General features: G+C 43.3%; 1 protein-coding gene across 1 annotated transcript in view; it reads right to left on the bottom strand.

The window, feature by feature from the left end:
- Positions 1 to 1,549: 1,549 nt before the first annotated feature.
- Positions 1,550 to 21,153, bottom strand: part of LOC146019748 (uncharacterized) — a 65,987-nt gene continuing 46,383 nt past the window's right edge. The window contains exons 3-5 of the mRNA XM_083152276.1: positions 10,651 to 10,845; positions 6,257 to 6,296; positions 1,550 to 3,054 (exon numbers count right to left, since the gene is read on the bottom strand). Coding sequence (XP_083008402.1) covers positions 2,958 to 3,054; positions 6,257 to 6,296; positions 10,651 to 10,845 — 332 coding nt within the window. The 3' untranslated portion in view covers positions 1,550 to 2,957. The remainder of the gene's footprint in view (positions 3,055 to 6,256; positions 6,297 to 10,650; positions 10,846 to 21,153) is intronic.

Genomic DNA, 21,153 nt, shown 5'->3' with positions numbered 1-21,153 from the left:
AAGTGTTTCAATCAAACCCATTGACACAGGTGTGTAAAATTAAGCACAGAGCCATGCTGCCTCCATTTGCAAACATTTGTGATACAAAGTGGGTCATTGTGAAGAGCTCAGTGACTTCAGGTGTGATGCTGTTATAGGATGCCACCTTTGCAATATGATGGTTTGTGACATGTCATCTCTGATGGATATTTCATGTTCAACTGTGATATTATTAGAAAGTGGAAATATTTATAAACAACAGAAACTCAGCCACGAAGCAGAAGACCACATAAAATCACAGAGCTGAGTCAACAACAGCTATGGCGCATAATGTATAAAAGTCACCAATGCTCTGCTGATTCTATAGCTGAAAAGTTCTGAAACTCCACTGCCATTTTTATAAGTACAAAAATTGTATGGCGGGAGTTTAATGGAATGGGTTACCATGGCCGAGCAGCTGCATGCAAGCCTCACATCACCAAATCCAATGTCAACGTCAGATGGAGTGGCATAAAGGGCAGACACTGGACTGCGGAGTAGTGGAAACGTGTCTTTGGAGTGACGGATCATCCTTCTCTGGTGGTCAGATGGCGAGTCTTGGTTTGATGGATGCCTGGAAAATGTTACCTGCCTGACAGCATTATGCATATTTTGAGGTTTGGTGGAGGAGGGATAATGGTCTGGGGCTATGTTTCATGACTTATCTCCAGTGAACAGCATTCTTAATTCTTCATCATACTGTACCAAGAAATTCTGAACAATGCTATGCCACCAACTTTGTGGCAACAGTTTTGGGAAGGCCCTTTTTATCCAAAATAACTGTGCTCCAGTGCTCAAAGGAAGAGTTTATAAAGACATGGTTTGATGAGTTCAGTGAGGAAGAACTTGACTGCCCTGCCCTGACCCCAACCCCATTCAGAACATTTGGGATTAGGTTGAATGATGATTGCAAGCTCCTGGCCTTCTCGTCCAGCATCAGCGCCTGACCTCATAAATGCTCCTTCAGAATGAATGGGCAGAAATTCTCACAGAAAAACCCCAAAACTTTTTTTGTGGAAAGCCTTGCAAGAAGAGCTTGCAGATGTATCTTGGCATGGTTCTTCAAAATTCAAAAGAGCAGCATGATGTTCCAGTTTACTAAATACCATTTCCTTATAATTATAATTTATGTTATTAATAAAGAGAATATTTTCGAAATAAAATATGTGGACCATATATGAAATTGATTTATTTACATAACATGGGGATGGAAATAGAGCTTCTGCCCAGTTTTTTTTAATTGGTGACAAATATAAAATAGATTTGGTTGAATGAAAAAGATTACAATAATAATTTTAAATTTAATTAAGTCAGAGGGAACTACATCAATAAGTTAAATGCGCTATAAGAAACTGACACCTGTCAGTCTGCAATGAGGCAAGCCAATACCTGTCCCCAGGGCAGGTGCAAGGCTTCTCAGCACCCTAGGCAAAACATCAACCTACTCCCCCCCCCCACATAATTTTTTTTAAGATCATGTGGTCATCCAATCCCTGTGACACCCCCCCCCCTCCACCACCACCCTCCGCTTTGCCACCCACAACAGAGTACAAGGAGGAGGGGGAAGCAATGTAGGAAGTATGACTCAAGGGAAAGTATAGAGGTGAGGTCTTAGAAGTTCCACAGCCACCACCTGCATTAAGTATAACAAGGATCCTCATAAACATCCTTGATTTTTTGATTTGTAGACTTGGTGGCGCCCCCAGATCCTGGCGCCCTAGGCAGCTGCCTAAAGCTGCCTAGTGGTAGAGCCGGCCCTGCCTGTCCCACTCCCGGTCCTCTTGGCACCTCCTGGCCACAAAGGCCAATAATCAGAACTAGAATTGTTTAAATCCTAGTAGGTTACTAGTGCATGCTGGTGCCAAAGTTTTTGCTATCATTGTGCTCGCTCCTCTGGGGCAGGTACTGATGTGATTGAACAATATTCCCTTTGGAGCATTTTAAGTAATATATTTTATTACATTTAAAAGAAAATTCTTGACAGAAAGAAGAGTCAAATAATGTTTTTAAAACTTTTTTTTTTTTTTTTTTGCTTTAGAAATGCAGCTTCTTAAATTATTTATTTCATTTATGTAACAATACCATGATTACAAATGGTTGTAATTGCCTGGATTTTCATAAACTTATTAATTACTGGAAATTTTAAAATACAAAAAAGTATTACAACCAGCAGATGATAAAGCATACCCTCTAGGGGCTAAAAGAGACAAAGGATGTTACCCTTAAACCTAAGATTAAGTATTCACTGAGAAATGATGATGATTCTAGAATTTATATTTTTCATTTAATCAAAAGTAGTAGTCATTATCAGTATTCAATTAAATTTTTGTTGGTAATCAGTTATCCCCCTTTAACTACGTTAAAGTGTAGTACACTGTATGTGGATATGATTTTTTTGCCTTTTTTTAATGAAATCCATACTTTACTACAAGCGGTAGCATACAGTAATATACAGTACATGCATTAAATGATGATGTGATTCCGAAAATGTAAATTGTTTGTTACTACTTGTTAGCACAACTCACAGATGACAGATCCCACACAGTGTGCATACACACACTATGGATTTTACACTAATGTATTATATATTTTTTATTATAAATACAAAAACTGCTTGATTATCTTCATGTCTAATTTGTGGGCAATACATTTTTGTTTTTAACATCAATTTTAAATTGTATTTACTACTTGCTGAATGATTGGGGGGTTGATAGCATTCCCAAGATGGCTGCCATGCCTGGTATCTTCATGGACAGGATAAATAATCTTTGGAATTTACCAAAATAACAGCTGCAATCCTGTGTTAGGAATGCTCATTGTTTACTGCAATTCTAAACCTTTGTATTACATTTGTGATATCTGTAAGGCACCATGATTCCTTCTGGAAATTATTATTTTTATTAATATTAATTGTAGGGATAACTTATTCCCAGCGGTGGTTACATTTCATACATTTTTGTGTCCGGGAAAATGTTTTGGGGTTTCCGCAGTGAAATTCTTTGCAAACGTTTGTTAGTTGGATTATGCTTTTCTTCCCTGTATAACAATGAGAGAGAATGATGGTTACTAGGCTTAAAGTATTTTTCAGAACATATCATTACTAACAGTGTATATATTGTGCAGTATAATGGGGTAGTACGGATGGTGTAATGGTTAGCATTACAGCCTCACAGCACTGAGGTCATGGGTTCCATTCCGCCCTAACTGTGTGGAGTTTGTATATTCTCCCCATGTTTACGTGGGTTTCCCCCGGGTATTCCAGTTTCCTCCCACAATCCAAAAAATATACTAGCTCCTAGCAAAATTAACCCTAGAATGTCTGTGTGCATGTACATGTGGTAGGGAATATAGATTGTAAGAGTCACACTCTTACAGAAATATGGCAGTGTGCCGTACAGATATCCTGAATTATTTTTTTTCATTAATTGGTCCCGGTTCTACATATCTCCTTCATGGGCTACTTTTATTGTGTCATATTCCCCTATCACCCCAGCAATGTCCACTCTGTCCCACCTACATAACATAAAGTTACGGGACCATTTATTTTGTACAGCAATGATTGTTGGGGGAGATTGTTCATGTTCTTTATGATGGATATTGCTGATTAGATTGACCTTGATGATAGTACACTGGCAGCATTAGCCCCATGCCTGCTGAGGATGAGTGGGACTCATCCATGGCATGCACCTCCAGTTTGCAGAGGATGAATGGGACTCACCCATGGCATGTACCTTCAGACTGCAGAGGATGGGTGGGATTCATCCATGGCATGTACCTTTAGACTGCAGAGGATGAGTGGGACTCAACTATGGCATGTACCTCCAGACTGCAGAGGATGAGTGGGACTCATCCATGGCATGTTCCTCCAGACTGCAGAGGATGAGTGGGACTCATCCATGGCATGTACCTCCAGACTGCAGAGGATGAGTTTGACTCATTCATGGCATGTACCTCCAGATTGCAGAGGATGAGTGGGACTCATCTATGGCATGCAGCTCCAGATTGTAGAGGATGAGTGGGACTCATCCATGGCATGTACCTTCAGACTGCAGAGGATGAGTGGGATTCATCCAGGCATGTACCTTCAGACTTCAGAGGATGAGTGGAACTCATCCATGGCATGTACCTTCAGACTTCAGAGGATGATTGAGACTCATCCATGGCATGTAACTTCAGACTGCAGAGGATGAGTGGGACTCATCCATTGCATGTACCTCCAGACTGCAGAGGATGAGTGAGACTCATCCATGTCATGTACCTCCAGACTGCAGAGGATGAGTGGGACTCATCCATGGCATGTACCTTCAGACTGCAGAGGATGAGTGTGATTCATCCAGGCATGTACCTTCAGACTTCAGAGGATGAGTGGAACTCATCCATGGCATGTACCTTCAGACTTCAGAGGATGATTGAGACTCATCCATGGCATGTACCTACAGACTGCAGAGGATGAGTGGGACTCATCCATTGCATGTACCTCCAGACTGCAGAGGATGAGTGAGACTCATCCATGGCATGTACCTCCAGACTGCAGAGGATGAGTGGGACTCACCCATGGCATGCACCTCCAGATTGCAGAGGATGAGTGGAACTCACCCATGGCATGTACCTTCAGACTGCTGAGGATGAGTGGGACTAATCTATGGCATGTACCTCCAGAATGCAGAGGTCGAGTGGGACTCGTCCATGGCATGTTCCTTCAGACTGCAGAGGATGAGTGGGACTCATCTATGGCATGTACCTCCAGAATGCAGAGGATGAGTGGGACTCATCCGTGGCATGTACCTCCAGACTGCAGAGGATGAGTGGGACTCATTTGTGGCATGTACCTCCAGATTGCAGAGGATGAGTGGGACTCATCTATGGCATGCACCTCCAGATTGCAGAGGATGAGTGGGACTCATCCATGGCATGTACCTTCAGACTTCAGAGGATGAGTGGGACTCATCCATGGCATGTACCATCAGACTTCAGAGGATGAGTAGGGCTCATCCATGGCATGTACCTTCAGACTGCAGATGATGAGTGGGACTCATCCATGTCATGTACCTCCAGACTGCAGATGATGAGTGAGACTCATCCATTGCATGTACCTTCAGACTGCAAAGGATGAGTGGGACTCATCCATGGCATCTACCTTCAGACTGCAGAGGATGAGTGGGACTCATCCATGGCATGTACCTTCAGACTTCAGATGATGAGTGAGACTTATGCAAGGCATGTACCTTCAGACTTCAGAGGATGAGTGAGACTCATCCATGGCATGTACCTTTAGACTGCAGAGGATGAGTGGGACTCATCCATGGCATGTACCTTCAGACTGCAGAGGATGAGTGGGACTCATCCATGGCATGTACCTTCAGACTGCAGAGGACGAGCGGGGCCCATCCACGGCATGTAACTTCAGACTGCTGAGGATGAGTGGGACTCATCCATGGCATATACCTTCAGACTGCAGAGGATGAGCGGGACTAATCCATGGCATGTACCTTTAGACTGCAGAGGATGAGCGGGACTCATCCATGGCATGTACCTCCAGACTGCAGATGATGAGTGAGACTCATCCATGGCATGTACCTTCAGACTGCAAAGGATGAGTGGGACTCATCCATGGCATGTACCTTCAGACTGCAGAGGATGAGTGGGACTCATCCATGGCATGTACCTTCAGACTGCAGATGATGAGTGAGACTCATGCAAGGCATGTACCTTCAGACTGCAGAGGATGAGTGAGACTCATCCATGGCATGTACCTTCAGACTGCAGAGGATGAGTGGGACTCATCCATGGCATGTACCTCCAGACTGCAGAGGATGAGTGGGACTCATCCATGGCATGTACCTTCAGACTGCAGAGGACGAGTGGGACTCATCCATGGCATGTACCTTCAGACTGCAGAGGATGAGCGGGACTCATCCATGGCATGTACCTTCAGACTGCAGAGGACGAGTGGGACTCATCCATGGCATGTACCTTCAGACTGCAGAGGATGAGTGAGACTCATCCATGGCATGTACTGTACCATCAGCCTGCAGAAGACAAACCCCATACAGAGGTTTACCAAGAAACTAAACAATTTGCTCCCTAATGGTCCAGAGGAATGGTGGGGACTATGTACTACAGTACAAAGAAATAAAGGGAAGGGGGGGGGGGGGGCAGGGGAAGGTCTCCCACAACCTGTCATCGATAATAATGGGTCGCTCAAATTTACAGAAAATCTGTACAGGAGTTTCCGTACCTTTTTTTTTTAAACTTCTTCTCTTTCTTGCTTTTGTCGGCTGAAATGTAAAAAAAAATGATAATACAATACATGACATCATGGCATGGTCCCATCTAGCGATGGCCATCAACAGTTGATGATTAAAACTAAGCTGGTCTATGACCAACTTTAAATACTTTTGTCATCGATGGGGGAGAACCAGATTTTTTTCCACCACTGATGATACACAAGCAATGAATATTTTGTATTTTATTTCTACAAAGTGCAAGGACAAGGAGCTTAGCTCCACCCTCGATGCCCCTGTGAAGCCACACACCCTACACTTATTGGCCCACAGCCTACTGAATTGTAAAGCAGGAGTGACCATCGGTGAGTAAAACATCCATGGTTCCCTTGCAGATAGTTTTACAACATCAAGGTTACCTATCAATGGTACCATCAATGGTGACCATTGATGGGGAACTACAGTAAGTGATTTACAGTACTAGGGGAACCGTATTCCCTTCCAGGAGTCCAGGAGGTCTGCCCGTAACCAGACATTTCATTAAAGTAGAACATTATATATAAATCCATCATAAATTCTTGCTGTATTGTTCTGGAATTTACTTTCTCCAGGAACATTGGGAACTCCAAAATTGATAATGGGCGCAATGTACCAAGCAGCAGCAATACATCACGATGCTCATCACATACGTGCTATCACGGTACACATGGTTGCACCGCATGTGCTGTTTTAACACACACCAAGTTCCCGTTGTTTGCCCCATTTATGTGTTTTAACATCTTTTGCCATTTTAAAAAATCATATTAAACGTTCCATTTTATTGTAATTGAGTTTTTGCCTATTGTGCATCACAACAAGACAAATCCTTTCCTTTCCTTGTGAGCCTGGGGTTTCACTCTAACAGGGCAGCATCTGAAATGAACGCTCCGCGATGCAAATCTGCAGCCGTATGAACAGGTCTGAATAGGCCCCATTAAGCGCATTTGTAGATACTGATTGACCAGATTTAATAATTCTACTTATCTGTTATCACGACCCAATATTTCTAAATCATTTGTATCCCAGTATGATGTTTGTATATTTCCAGTTCATTTGGGGTCGATTCAGGTTGGTTCAGTATGCTGCAAACATCGCAGCTTACCAAGCGCCTGAGATTGTTTACTGTCTGCCCAAACCACAGTAACGTGGCACACAATGCTTAGCAAATGCAAACAACCCGCCACACATCTAGCCGATACTATCCACATATCTATATAATAAGTTGAAGAGTGTGTGTGCGTGTGTGTGCACATGTCTGTCCATTGCAGACACACCCTGGCCCTCAGAGCCGCCAAATTCAGCAACAAGGTACATCTGGACCCGGTGGTGTGCACCTCGATGCCGTTTTTGGGAAATTTCACTTAGAAATTTAAACAACACCAAGTTTTAATTTGCCTTCATTGATGATATGGGAAAAAGATCGACGATCTGGGAAACCGGTGACGAAGGAACAACTCCACACCTGATTTCATTGCTGTCATTGAGTATGAATGACACATTCTAACATTATGGTGAGGGCTTTAAACAATTAGGAATAATTGAGGATATACATAGACCACACATCACACACACATGTACACATTGTACACACACACACACAGTACACCACATATGCACACATAGCACACATATATATGTAGCGCACCTCACACACTTACACATTGGACAGATACACACAACAAAACACACACATAACAAACCACATGCAGTACAACACAAACCCATATACACTACAAAACACACTCAAAAACAGTACAACAAACACACAGAACACACACACTTAAACATTGTGCAGATACAGAAACACACAGAACACACACAAACATTGCCAGGATACGCACAGCACACTACACACACATATATACGTAGCGCACCTCACATTCGGCAGATACACATAACACACCACTCATGGTACAACACACACCCACATTCACTACAACACACACCCAAAAACAGTACAATACACAGAACAGACACACAAACATTGCACAGATACACACACCACACACACACACACATTTATACGTAGCACACCCTAGGCACCTACACATTTGCCAGATTCACACAACACACACACAACACATACCTCAAACAGCACAACACACACCCACATTCACCACACACCCAAAAAACAGTATAACACCCAAAACACACACTTAAACATTGCACAGATACACAAAGGCACAACACACACATACTGTATATACATAGCACACCTCACACACTTACACATTGGACAGATACATACAAGACAACATACACAACCACATACACTACAACACACACACACAAAAACAGTACAACACACACAAACACATAAAAAAAGAATTTGCCGTCTGTACCATTTTTTCTTATTTTCCCATATCTGTCTCTCCAGTCCTCCAGCCTGTCACTGTGCTCCCTGGCCAATTGCACTGAGAAATCTTTGTCCTGGCCAATGCACCCGTTGATCAATACAAAGTGGGTACACTGCACTCACCCTGTTATGCCCCTTTCAGACCGCACTTAAAAAACGGTATTTTGCCGATTTTTTACTGTTTTAAAACGGTAATCTGTGCGGTTTGAAAGGTGCATGACCACTTTACCGTTTTACAAAAGCCGTTTTTGTAAAACGGTTAAAATAGAGGGTCCTACCCGTTTCAGACCCGGTATTTTGGCATCAAAATCGGGTGTGAAACGGTATTTAGGACCCAGCCAATGTCAGCTTCTTATAAGAAAAGTGATTTTCGGAAAATGGCTGTACCCATACGAAAGACATTTTTTTTTAAACTAGTGTTCCTATGGGGCAGCCATTTTCCGAAAGTCCCTTTTATTTCATAAGCGCAACCAGCTGTTCATACTGCCGGGATCCTCAGGAGGTACTGGCTGTACGGGGGAGGGGGGTGGGGGTGGGGTGGGGGGTGCTCTTAAACACATTGGGGGGTTGTTAGTCCTAGGGGGGGTGTTAACCCGCGGGGGGTTAACGGGGGGGGGGGGGGGTTGTGTGTGTTAACACGCGGGGGGGGGGGCGCTGAAGACTGGCTTTGACCCTGTATTTGGAAAGTTTCCAAAAACGGGTCTGCCAGTGTCCAAAAAAAATGCACTTAAATGGTAATATACCGTTTAAGAGATGCGGTGTGAAAGGGGTTTTACCTGGCAGACCCGTTTTTGGAAACGTTTTCAAATATAGGATCAAAGCCAGTTTTGCGGTCTGAAAGCAGCATAAGTCAGATGGATGTTAGGCACTGCTCTGCCTTCAGGGTTTACCAGACCCTTTTGGTTCATAGATAATGTTTGGTCGATGGGCATGAGCGCTGCATGTATTTGTTTGAATGTTATGAGTGTAAGAAGTTGAAGAATAAGACTGAGATGAAGATTTGTCACGTTATAGTGTACAATTTACTCAATAAATCGTGAAAAAAATATGTGTACATAGAAGTACAATCAAGAAATGAAAGTAGGATTAAAAAATAAATTCTAATTCAAACTGATAATTGTTTGGATGGGGGTGGGTTGCAAAACAAATCTATAGGTGGAGGGGGATATGGATATAGTGGGCATAATTGGTGTTTGGTACACCTACAGGGGAGCCATGTCCCTTTCTGGTTTTGTACCGATTTCTGACCCTCAGATGTTGGAGGATATGTCATACAGTAGGTGCTAAATCTCAGGAGTGGATGTGGAATTCATCAACACATACAAGTTATCAACTCAGGAGCGTTGTGTTTCAAACAACAACACCACACCTGATTTCATTGCCATCATTGAGTATCAATGCAAACACATTCTAACATTATGGTGGAATCTATACCAAATTACAATCTTAGGTCTTTGGCACAGCATACTGTAAAATGAAATTTTTCAGCAATTTTGGAACTAAAAAAACTCCAAGGCTTTCCCGGGCAACGCCGGGCGGGTCAGTTAGTTTACTAATATCACTAAGGGAAGCTCTCCCAATAACTGCATTTTGTTTTCCAATCCCTGGACTTTTGGGTTTATTATGACCAGGGAATCTTACGGCCTATTTATAATTGCCTTGGCGGGCGGCCACGGGGCATGCTGGGAGGAATTCAATTGGATCCGTCATACAGCAAAATGCGAAATAAACTCCTAGGCTTCAGTAGGGTTATGCCGTCTATAGTGTTACCCTCAAGTTTATGTACAGGGTCACATAGCTGCCCCAGCAGACAACACTGACATGGTTATTGGTGGGTCAAAAACCGCAGGGTGTTTGGTGCCATCGCAGGGAATATGGAGTAGAAGATGGTTTACATAAGATCAGGAAAAGCACATGATGGAAGAGGGCCCTGCTCAGGAGCTGACATATCAAGCCAATCAGATAAATTAGGAATCAGGAAAATCGACTGCGCCCTGTGTTAGTGTATATTACCTTCAGAGAATACTTTCTTCAATAACTCCAAGCGCGGAACCAATCGTTTACCATCAGAGGTTTTATCATTTTCAGAGAAGAGGAAGAGATCACGTGCAAGTTTCCTGATACTCTCCTGAGTGCGTAATATTCTGGTTTTCTCAGAATCATCACTATTATCAACATCATCAATCACCACAACCACATTCTTAGAACCTAGAGGAAAGAGACAAAGCAGAGCATTCAGCTACAGAACAGCATCGAAGGATAATCGATGATCCTATACAGTATACTACAGAACAGCACCCGCAGATAACTGATGATCCCATACAGTATACTACAGAACAGTACCCGCAGATAACTGATGATCCCATACAGTATAGTGCAGAACAGCACCCACAGATAACTGATGATCCCATACAGTATAGTGCAGAACAGCACCCACAGATAACTGATGATCCCATACAATATACTACAGAACAGTACCCGCAGATAACTGATGATCCCATACAGTATAGTGCAGAATAACACCTACAGATAACTGATGATCCCATACAGTATACTACAGAACAGCACCCGCAGATCACTGATGATCCCATACAGTATAGTACAGAACAGCACCTGCAGATCACTAATGATCCCATACAGTATAGTACAGAACAGCACCTGCAGATCACTGATGATCCCATACAGTATAGTACAGAACAGCACCTGCAGATCACTGATGATCCCATACAGTATAGTACAGAACAGCACCCGCAGATCACTGATGATCCCATACAGTATAGTGCAGAACAGTACCCGCAGATAACTGATGATCCCATACAGTATAGTGCAGAATAACACCTACAGATAACTGATGATCCCATACAGTATACTACAGAACAGCACCCGCAGATCACTGATGATCCCATACAGTATAGTACAGAACAGCACCTGCAGATCACTAATGATCCCATACAGTATAGTACAGAACAGCACCTGCAGATCACTGATGATCCCATACAGTATAGTACAGAACAGCAGCTGCAGATAACTGATGATCCCATACAGTATAGTGCAGAACAGCACCCACAGATAACTGATGATCCCATACAGTATAGTGCAGAACAGCACCCACAGATAACTGATGATCCCATACAGTACAGTGCAGAACTGCACCTGCAGATAACTGATGATCCCATACAGTATAGTACAGAACAGCAGCTGCAGATAACTGATGATCCCATACAGTATAGTGCAGAACAGCACCCACAGATAACTGATGATCCCATACAGTATAGTAAAGAACAGCACCCATAGATAACTGATGATCCCATACAGTATAGTACAGAACAGCACCCACAGATAACTGATGATCCCATACAGTATAGTGCAGAACAGCACCCACAGATAACTGATGATCCCATACAGTATAGTGCAGAACAGCACCCACAGATAACTGATGATCCCATACAGTATAGTGCAGAACAGCACCTACAGATAACTGATGATCCCATACAGTATACTACAGAACAGTACCCGCAGATAACTGATGATCCCACACAGTATAGTGCAGAATAACAGAATAATGCAAAGAGTCAGAGACAAAAAAATGCCTCTGACTAAAGAGCGCTTTAATATGTTTTGTTTCCTTATAGCAGCTGCTTAGGTGGGGTGGGTCGGTCCCCAAGGTAATCGAAAAAAGGGGGGGGGGGGTTTAAGCAGCGCTGAATTAATGATGGTGAATCAATTCAGTTAAAAAAGAATACATTTATTGTAACACAAATGAATAAAATTATGATATACATTAAAAAACAGTAAAAATTAATTGATCCAGATCTCACGTGGTAGGGAATGTCCACATTCAGATTGTGTACAACCTGTACTGTCCTCACCGACAATGATCCCTGTGAAGGGCAAGGTCCAAAAAGGGGATGGAGACCCTTATGGAGTAAGTGTGGTGGTTGAGGGAGTGGCTGATGTATGGAGCCCAACTGCTACCTCACCATCATTTGTATCCAATTGGAAGAAATAATCCAGTTTTTATGTAGGTCCAGGACGGGAGGACTAAGTGTTTGGACAGGTACACCGGTGTGGTCCACTGAAACAACACGGATCTGGAACAGGAGTAGCACCACCAACGCGTTTCACTGGGCTGCCGCCAGCTTTATCAAGGTGTCACCTTGATAAAGCTGGCGGCAGCCCAGTGAAATGCGTTGGTGGTGCTACTCCTGTTCCAGATCCGTGTTGTTTCAGTGGACCACACCGGTGTACCTGTCCAAACACTTATAGTCCTCCCGTCCTGGACCTCCATAAAAACTGGATTATTTCTTCCAATTGGATACAAATGATGGTGAGGTAGCAGTTGGGCTCCATACATCAGCCACTCCCTCAACCACCACACTTACTCCATAAGGGTCTCCATCCCCTTTTTGGACCTTGCCCTTCACAGGGATCATTGTTGGTGAGGACAGTACAGGTTGTACACAATCTGAATGTGGACATTCCCTACCACGTGAGATCTGGATCAATTAATTTTTACTGTTTTTTAATGTATATCATAATTTTATTCATTTGTGTTACAATAAATGTATTCTTTTTTAACTGAATTGATTCACCATCATTAATTCAGCGCTGCTTAAACCCCCCCCCCCCTTTTTTCTAGTGCAGAATAACACCTACAGATAACTGATGATCCCATACAGTATACTACAGAACAGCACCCGCAGATCACTGATGATCCCATACAGTATAGTACAGAACAGCACCTGCAGATCACTAATGATCCCATACAGTATAGTACAGAACAGCACCTGCAGATCACTGATGATCCCATACAGTATAGTACAGAACAGCACCTGCAGATCACTGATGATCCCATACAGTATAGTACAGAACAGCACCCGCAGATCACTGATGATCCCATACAGTATAGTGCAGAACAGCACCCACCGATAACTGATGATCCCATACAGTACAGTGCAGAACTGCACCTGCAGATAACTGATGATCCCATACAGTATAGTAAAGAACAGCACCCACAGATAACTGATGATCCCATACAGTATAGTGCAGAACAGCACCCACAGATAACTGATGATCCCATACAGTATAGTGCAGAACAGCACCCACAGATAACTGATGATCCCATACAGTATAGTGCAGAACAGCACCCGCAGATAACTGATGATCCCATACAGTATACTACAGAACAGCACCCGCAGATAACTGATGATCCCATACAGTATAGTGCAGAGCAGCACCCGCAGATAACTGATGATCCCATACAGTATAGTGCAGAACAGCATTCACAGATAACTGATGATCCCATACAGTATAGTACAGAACAGCAGCTGCAGATAACTGATGATCCCATACAGTATAGTGCAGAACAGCACCCACAGATAACTGATGATCCCATACAGTATAGTAAAGAACAGCACCCATAGATAACTGATGATCCCATACAGTATAGTACAGAACAGCACCCACAGATAACTGATGATCCCATACAGTATAGTGCAGAACAGCACCCACAGATAACTGATGATCCCATACAGTATAGTGCAGAACAGCACCCACAGATAACTGATGATCCCATACAGTATACTACAGAACAGCATCCGCAGATAACTGATGATCCCATGCAGTATAGTGCAGAACAGCACCCGCAGATAACTGATGATCCCATACAGTATACTACAGAACAGCACCCACAGATGACTGATGATCCCATACAGTATAGTACAGAACAGCACCCACAGATAACTGATGATCCCATACAGTATAGTGCAGAACAGCACCTGCAGATAACTGATGATCCCATACAGTATAGTGCAGAACAGCACCCACAGATAACTGATGATCCCATACAGTATAGTACAGAACAGCACCCACAGATAACTGATGCTCCCATACAGTATAGTGCAGAACAGCACCCACAGATAAATGATGATCCCATACCGTATAGTGCAGAATAGCACCAACAGATATTTGATCATCCCATACAGTATAGTGCAGAACAGCACCCACAGATAACTGATGATCCCATACAGTATAGTGCTGAACAGCACCCGTAGATAACTGATGATCCCATACAGTATAGTACAGAACAGCACCCACAGATAACTGATTATCCCCTACAGTATAGTGAAGAACAACACCCACAGATAACTGATGATCCCATACAGTATAGTGCAGAACAGAACCCGCAGATAACTGATGATCCCATACAGTATAGTGCAGAACAGCACCTGCAGATAACTGATGATCCCATACAGTATAGTGCTGAACAGCACCCGTAGATAACTGATGATCCCATACAGTATAGTGAAGAACAACACCCACAGATAACTGATGATCCCATACAGTATAGTGCAGAACAGAACCCGCAGATAACTGAGGATCCCATACAGTATAGTACAGAACAGCACCCGCAGATCACCTATGATCCCATACAGTATAGTGCAGAACAGCACCCGCAGATAACTGATGATCCCATACAGTATAGTGCAGAACAGCACCTGCAGATAACTGATGATCCCATACAGTATAGTACAGAACAGCACCTACAGATAACTGATGATCCCATACAGTATAGTACAGAATAGCACCTACAGATAACTGATGATCCCATACAGTATAGTACAGAACAGCACCCGCAGATAACTGATGATCCCATACAGTATAGTGCAGAACAGCACCCACAGATAACTGATGATCCCATACAGTACAGTGCAGAACTGCACCTGCAGATAACTGATGATCCCATACAGTATAGTACAGAACAGCAGCTGCAGATAACTGATGATCCCATACAGTATAGTACAGAATAGCACCTACAGATAACTGATGATCCCATACAGTATAGTGCAGAACAGCACCCGCAGATAACTGATGATCCCATACAGTATAGTGCAGAACAGCACCCGCAGATAACTGATGATCCCATACAGTATAGTGCAGAACAGCACCTGCAGATAACTGATGATCCCATACAGTATAGTACAGAACAGCACCCACAGATAACTGATTATCCCCTACAGTATAGTGAAGAACAACACCCACAGATAACTGATGATCCCATACAGTATAGTGCAGAACAGAACCCGCAGATAACTGATGATCCCATACAGTATAGTGCAGAACAGCACCTGCAGATAACTGATGATCCCATACAGTATAGTGCTGAACAGCACCCGTAGATAACTGATGATCCCATACAGTATAGTGAAGAACAACACCCACAGATAACTGATGATCCCATACAGTATAGTGCAGAACAGAACCCGCAGATAACTGAGGATCCCATACAGTATAGTACAGAACAGCACCCGCAGATCACCTATGATCCCATACAGTATAGTGCAGAACAGCACCCGCAGATAACTGATGATCTCATACAGTATAGTGCAGAACAGCACCTGCAGATAACTGATGATCCCATACAGTATAGTACAGAACAGCACCTACAGATAACTGATGATCCCATACAGTATAGTACAGAATAGCACCTACAGATAACTGATGATCCCATACAGTATAGTACAGAACAGCACCCGCAGATAACTGATGATCCCATACAGTATAGTGCAGAACAGCACCCACAGATAACTGATGATCCCATACAGTACAGTGCAGAACTGCACCTGCAGATAACTGATGATCCCATACAGTATAGTACAGAACAGCAGCTGCAGATAACTGATGATCCCATACAGTATAGTGCAGAACAGCACCCACAGATAACTGATGATCCCATACAGTATAGTAAAGAACAGCACCCATAGATAACTGATGATCCCATACAGTATAGTACAGAACAGCACCCACAGATAACTGATGATCCCATACAGTATAGTGCAGAACAGCACCCACAGATAACTGATGATCCCATACAGTATAGTGCAGAACAGCACCCACAGATAACTGATGATCCCATACAGTATAGTGCAGAACAGCACCTACAGATAACTGATGATCCCATACAGTATACTACAGAACAGTACCCGCAGATAACTGATGATCCCACACAGTATAGTGCAGAATAACAGAATAATGCAAAGAGTCAGAGACAAAAAAATGCCTCTGACTAAAGAGCGCTTTAATATGTTTTGTTTCCTTATAGCAGCTGCTTAGGTGGGGTGGGTCGGTCCCCAAGGTAATCGAAAAAAGGGGGGGGGGGGTGTTTAAGCAGCGCTGAATTAATGATGGTGAATCAATTCAGTTAAAAAAGAATACATTTATTGTAACACAAATGAATAAAATTATGATATACATTAAAAAACAGTAAAAATTAATTGATCCAGATCTCACGTGGTAGGGAATGTCCACATTCAGATTGTGTACAACCTGTACTATCCTCACCGACAATGATCCCTGTGAAGGGCAAGGTCCAAAAAGGGGATGGAGACCCTTATGGAGTAAGTGTGGTGGTTGAGGGAGTGGCTGATGTATGGAGCCCAACTGCTACCTCACCATCATTTGTATCCAATTGGAAGAAATAATCCAGTTTTTATGGAGGTCCAGGACGGGAGGACTAAGTGTTTGGACAGGTACACCGGTGTGGTCCACTGAAACAACACGGATCTGGAACAGGAGTAGCACCACCAACGCGTTTCACTGGGCTGCCGCCAGCTTTATCAAGGTGTCACCTTGATAAAGCTGGCGGCAGCCCAGTGAAACGCGTTGGTGGTGCTACTCCTGTTCCAGATCCGTGTTGTTTCAGTGGACCACACCGGTGTACCTGTCCAAACACTTATAGTCCTCCCGTCCTGGACCTCCATAAAAACTGGATTATTTCTTCCAATTGGATACAAATGATGGTGAGGTAGCAGTTGGGCTCCATACATCAGCCACTCCCTCAACCACCACACTTACTCCATAAGGGTCTCCATCCCCTTTTTGGACCTTGCCCTTCACAGGGATCATTGTTGGTGAGGACAGTACAGGTTGTACACAATCTGAATGTGGACATTCCCTACCACGTGAGATCTGGATCAATTAATTTTTACTGTTTTTTAATGTATATCATAATTTTATTCATTTGTGTTACAATAAATGTATTCTTTTTTAACTGAATTGATTCACCATCATTAATTCAGCGCTGCTTAACCCCCCCCCCCTTTTTTCTAGTGCAGAATAACACCTACAGATAACTGATGATCCCATACAGTATACTACAGAACAGCACCCGCAGATCACTGATGATCCCATACAGTATAGTACAGAACAGCACCTGCAGATCACTAATGATCCCATACAGTATAGTACAGAACAGCACCTGCAGATCACTGATGATCCCATACAGTATAGTACAGAACAGCACCTGCAGATCACTGATGATCCCATACAGTATAGTACAGAACAGCACCCGCAGATCACTGATGATCCCATACAGTATAGTGCAGAACAGCACCCACCGATAACTGATGATCCCATACAGTACAGTGCAGAACTGCACCTGCAGATAACTGATGATCCCATACAGTATAGTAAAGAACAGCACCCACAGATAACTGATGATCCCATACAGTATAGTGCAGAACAGCACCCACAGATAACTGATGATCCCATACAGTATAGTGCAGAACAGCACCCACAGATAACTGATGATCCCATACAGTATAGTGCAGAACAGCACCCGCAGATAACTGATGATCCCATACAGTATACTACAGAACAGCACCCGCAGATAACTGATGATCCCATACAGTATAGTGCAGAGCAGCACCCGCAGATAACTGATGATCCCATACAGTATAGTGCAGAACAGCATTCACAGATAACTGATGATCCCATACAGTATAGTACAGAACAGCAGCTGCAGATAACTGATGATCCCATACAGTATAGTGCAGAACAGCACCCACAGATAACTGATGATCCCATACAGTATAGTAAAGAACAGCACCCATAGATAACTGATGATCCCATACAGTATAGTACAGAACAGCACCCACAGATAACTGATGATCCCATACAGTATAGTGCAGAACAGCACCCACAGATAACTGATGATCCCATACAGTATAGTGCAGAACAGCACCCACAGATAACTGATGATCCCATACAGTATACTACAGAACAGCATCCGCAGATAACTGATGATCCCATGCAGTATAGTGCAGAACAGCACCCGCAGATAACTGATGATCCCATACAGTATACTACAGAACAGCACCCACAGATGACTGATGATCCCATACAGTATAGTACAGAACAGCACCCACAGATAACTGATGATCCCATACAGTATAGTGCAGAACAGCACCTGCAGATAACTGATGATCCCATACAGTATAGTGCAGAACAGCACCCACAGATAACTGATGATCCCATACAGTATAGTACAGAACAGCACCCACAGATAACTGATGCTCCCATACAGTATAGTGCAGAACAGCACCCACAGATAAATGATGATCCCATACCGTATAGTGCAGAATAGCACCAACAGATATTTGATCATCCCATACAGTATAGTGCAGAACAGCACCCACAGATAACTGATGATCCCATACAGTATAGTGCTGAACAGCACCCGTAGATAACTGATGATCCCATACAGTATAGTACAGAACAGCACCCACAGATAACTGATTATCCCCTACAGTATAGTGAAGAACAACACCCACAGATAACTGATGATCCCATACAGTATAGTGCAGAACAGAACCCGCAGATAACTGATGATCCCATACAGTATAGTGCAGAACAGCACCTGCAGATAACTGATGATCCCATACAGTATAGTGCTGAACAGCACCCGTAGATAACTGATGATCCCATACAGTATAGTGAAGAACAACACCCACAGATAACTGATGATCCCATACAGTATAGTGCAGAACAGAACCCGCAGATAACTGAGGATCCCATACAGTATAGTACAGAACAGCACCCGCAGATCACCTATGATCCCATACAGTATAGTGCAGAACAGCACCTGCAGATAACTGATGATCCCATACAGTATAGTACAGAACAGCACCTACAGATAACTGATGATCCCATACAGTATAGTACAGAATAGCACCTACAGATAACTGATGATCCCATACAGTATAGTACAGAACAGCACCCGCAGATAACTGATGATCCCATACAGTATAGTGCAGAACAGCACCCACAGATAACTGATGATCCCATACAGTACAGTGCAGAACTGCACCTGCAGATAACTGATGATCCCATACAGTATAGTACAGAACAGCAGCTGCAGATAACTGATGATCCCATACAGTATAGTGCAGAACAGCACCCACAGATAACTGATGATCCCATACAGTATAGTAAAGAACAGCACCCATAGATAACTGATGATCCCATACAGTATAGTACAGAACAGCACCCACAGATAACTGATGATCCCATACAGTATAGTTCAGAACAGCACCCACAGATAACTGATGATCCCATACAGTATAGTGCAGAACAGCACCCACAGATAACTGATGATCCCATACAGTATAGTGCAGAACAGCACCTACAGATAACTGATGATCCCATACAGTATACTACAGAACAGTACCCGCAGATAACTGATGATCCCACACAGTATAGTGCAGAATAACAGAATAATGCAAAGAGTCAGAGACAAAAAAATGCCTCTGACTAAAGAGCGCTTTAATATGTTTTGTTTCCTTATAGCAGCTGCTTAGGTGGGGTGGGTCGGTCCCCAAGGTAATCGAAAAAAGGGGGGGGGGGGGGGTTTAAGCAGCGCTGAATTAATGATGGTGAATCAATTCAGTTAAAAAAGAATACATTTATTGTAACACAAATGAATAAAATTATGATATACATTAAAAAACAGTAAAAATTAATTGATCCAGATCTCACGTGGTAGGGAATGTCCACATTCAGATTGTGTACAACCTGTACTGTCCTCACCGACAATGATCCCTGTGAAGGGCAAGGTCCAAAAAGGGGATGGAGACCCTTATGGAGTAAGTGTGGTGGTTGAGGGAGTGGCTGATGTATGGAGCCCAACTGCTACCTCACCATCATTTGTATCCAATTGGAAGAAATAATCCAGTTTTTATGGAGGTCCAGGACGGGAGGACTAAGTGTTTGGACAGGTACACCGGTGTGGTCCACTGAAACAACACGGATCTGGAACAGGAGTAGCACCACCAACGCGTTTCACTGGGCTGCCGCCAGCTTTATCAAGGTGTCACCTTGATAAAGCTGGCGGCAGCCCAGTGAAACGCGTTGGTGGTGCTACTCCTGTTCCAGATCCGTGTTGTTTCAGTGGACCACACCGGTGTACCTGTCCAAACACTTAGTCCTCCCGTCCTGGACCTCCATAAAAACTGGATTATTTCTTCCAATTGGATACAAATGATGGTGAGGTAGCAGTTGGGCTCCATACATCAGCCACTCCCTCAACCACCACACTTACTCCATAAGGGTCTCCATCCCCTTTTTGGACCTTGCCCTTCACAGGGATCATTGTCGGTGAGGACAGTACAGGTTGTACACAATCTGAATGTGGACATTCCCTACCACGTGAGATCTGGATCAATTAATTTTTACTGTTTT

This window comes from Crinia signifera, chromosome 7 (assembly GCF_055691185.1).
Source record: "Crinia signifera chromosome 7, ASM5569118v1, whole genome shotgun sequence".
NCBI lineage: Eukaryota > Metazoa > Chordata > Amphibia > Anura > Myobatrachidae > Crinia > Crinia signifera.
This window is presented reverse-complemented; position numbering and strand designations above follow the sequence as displayed.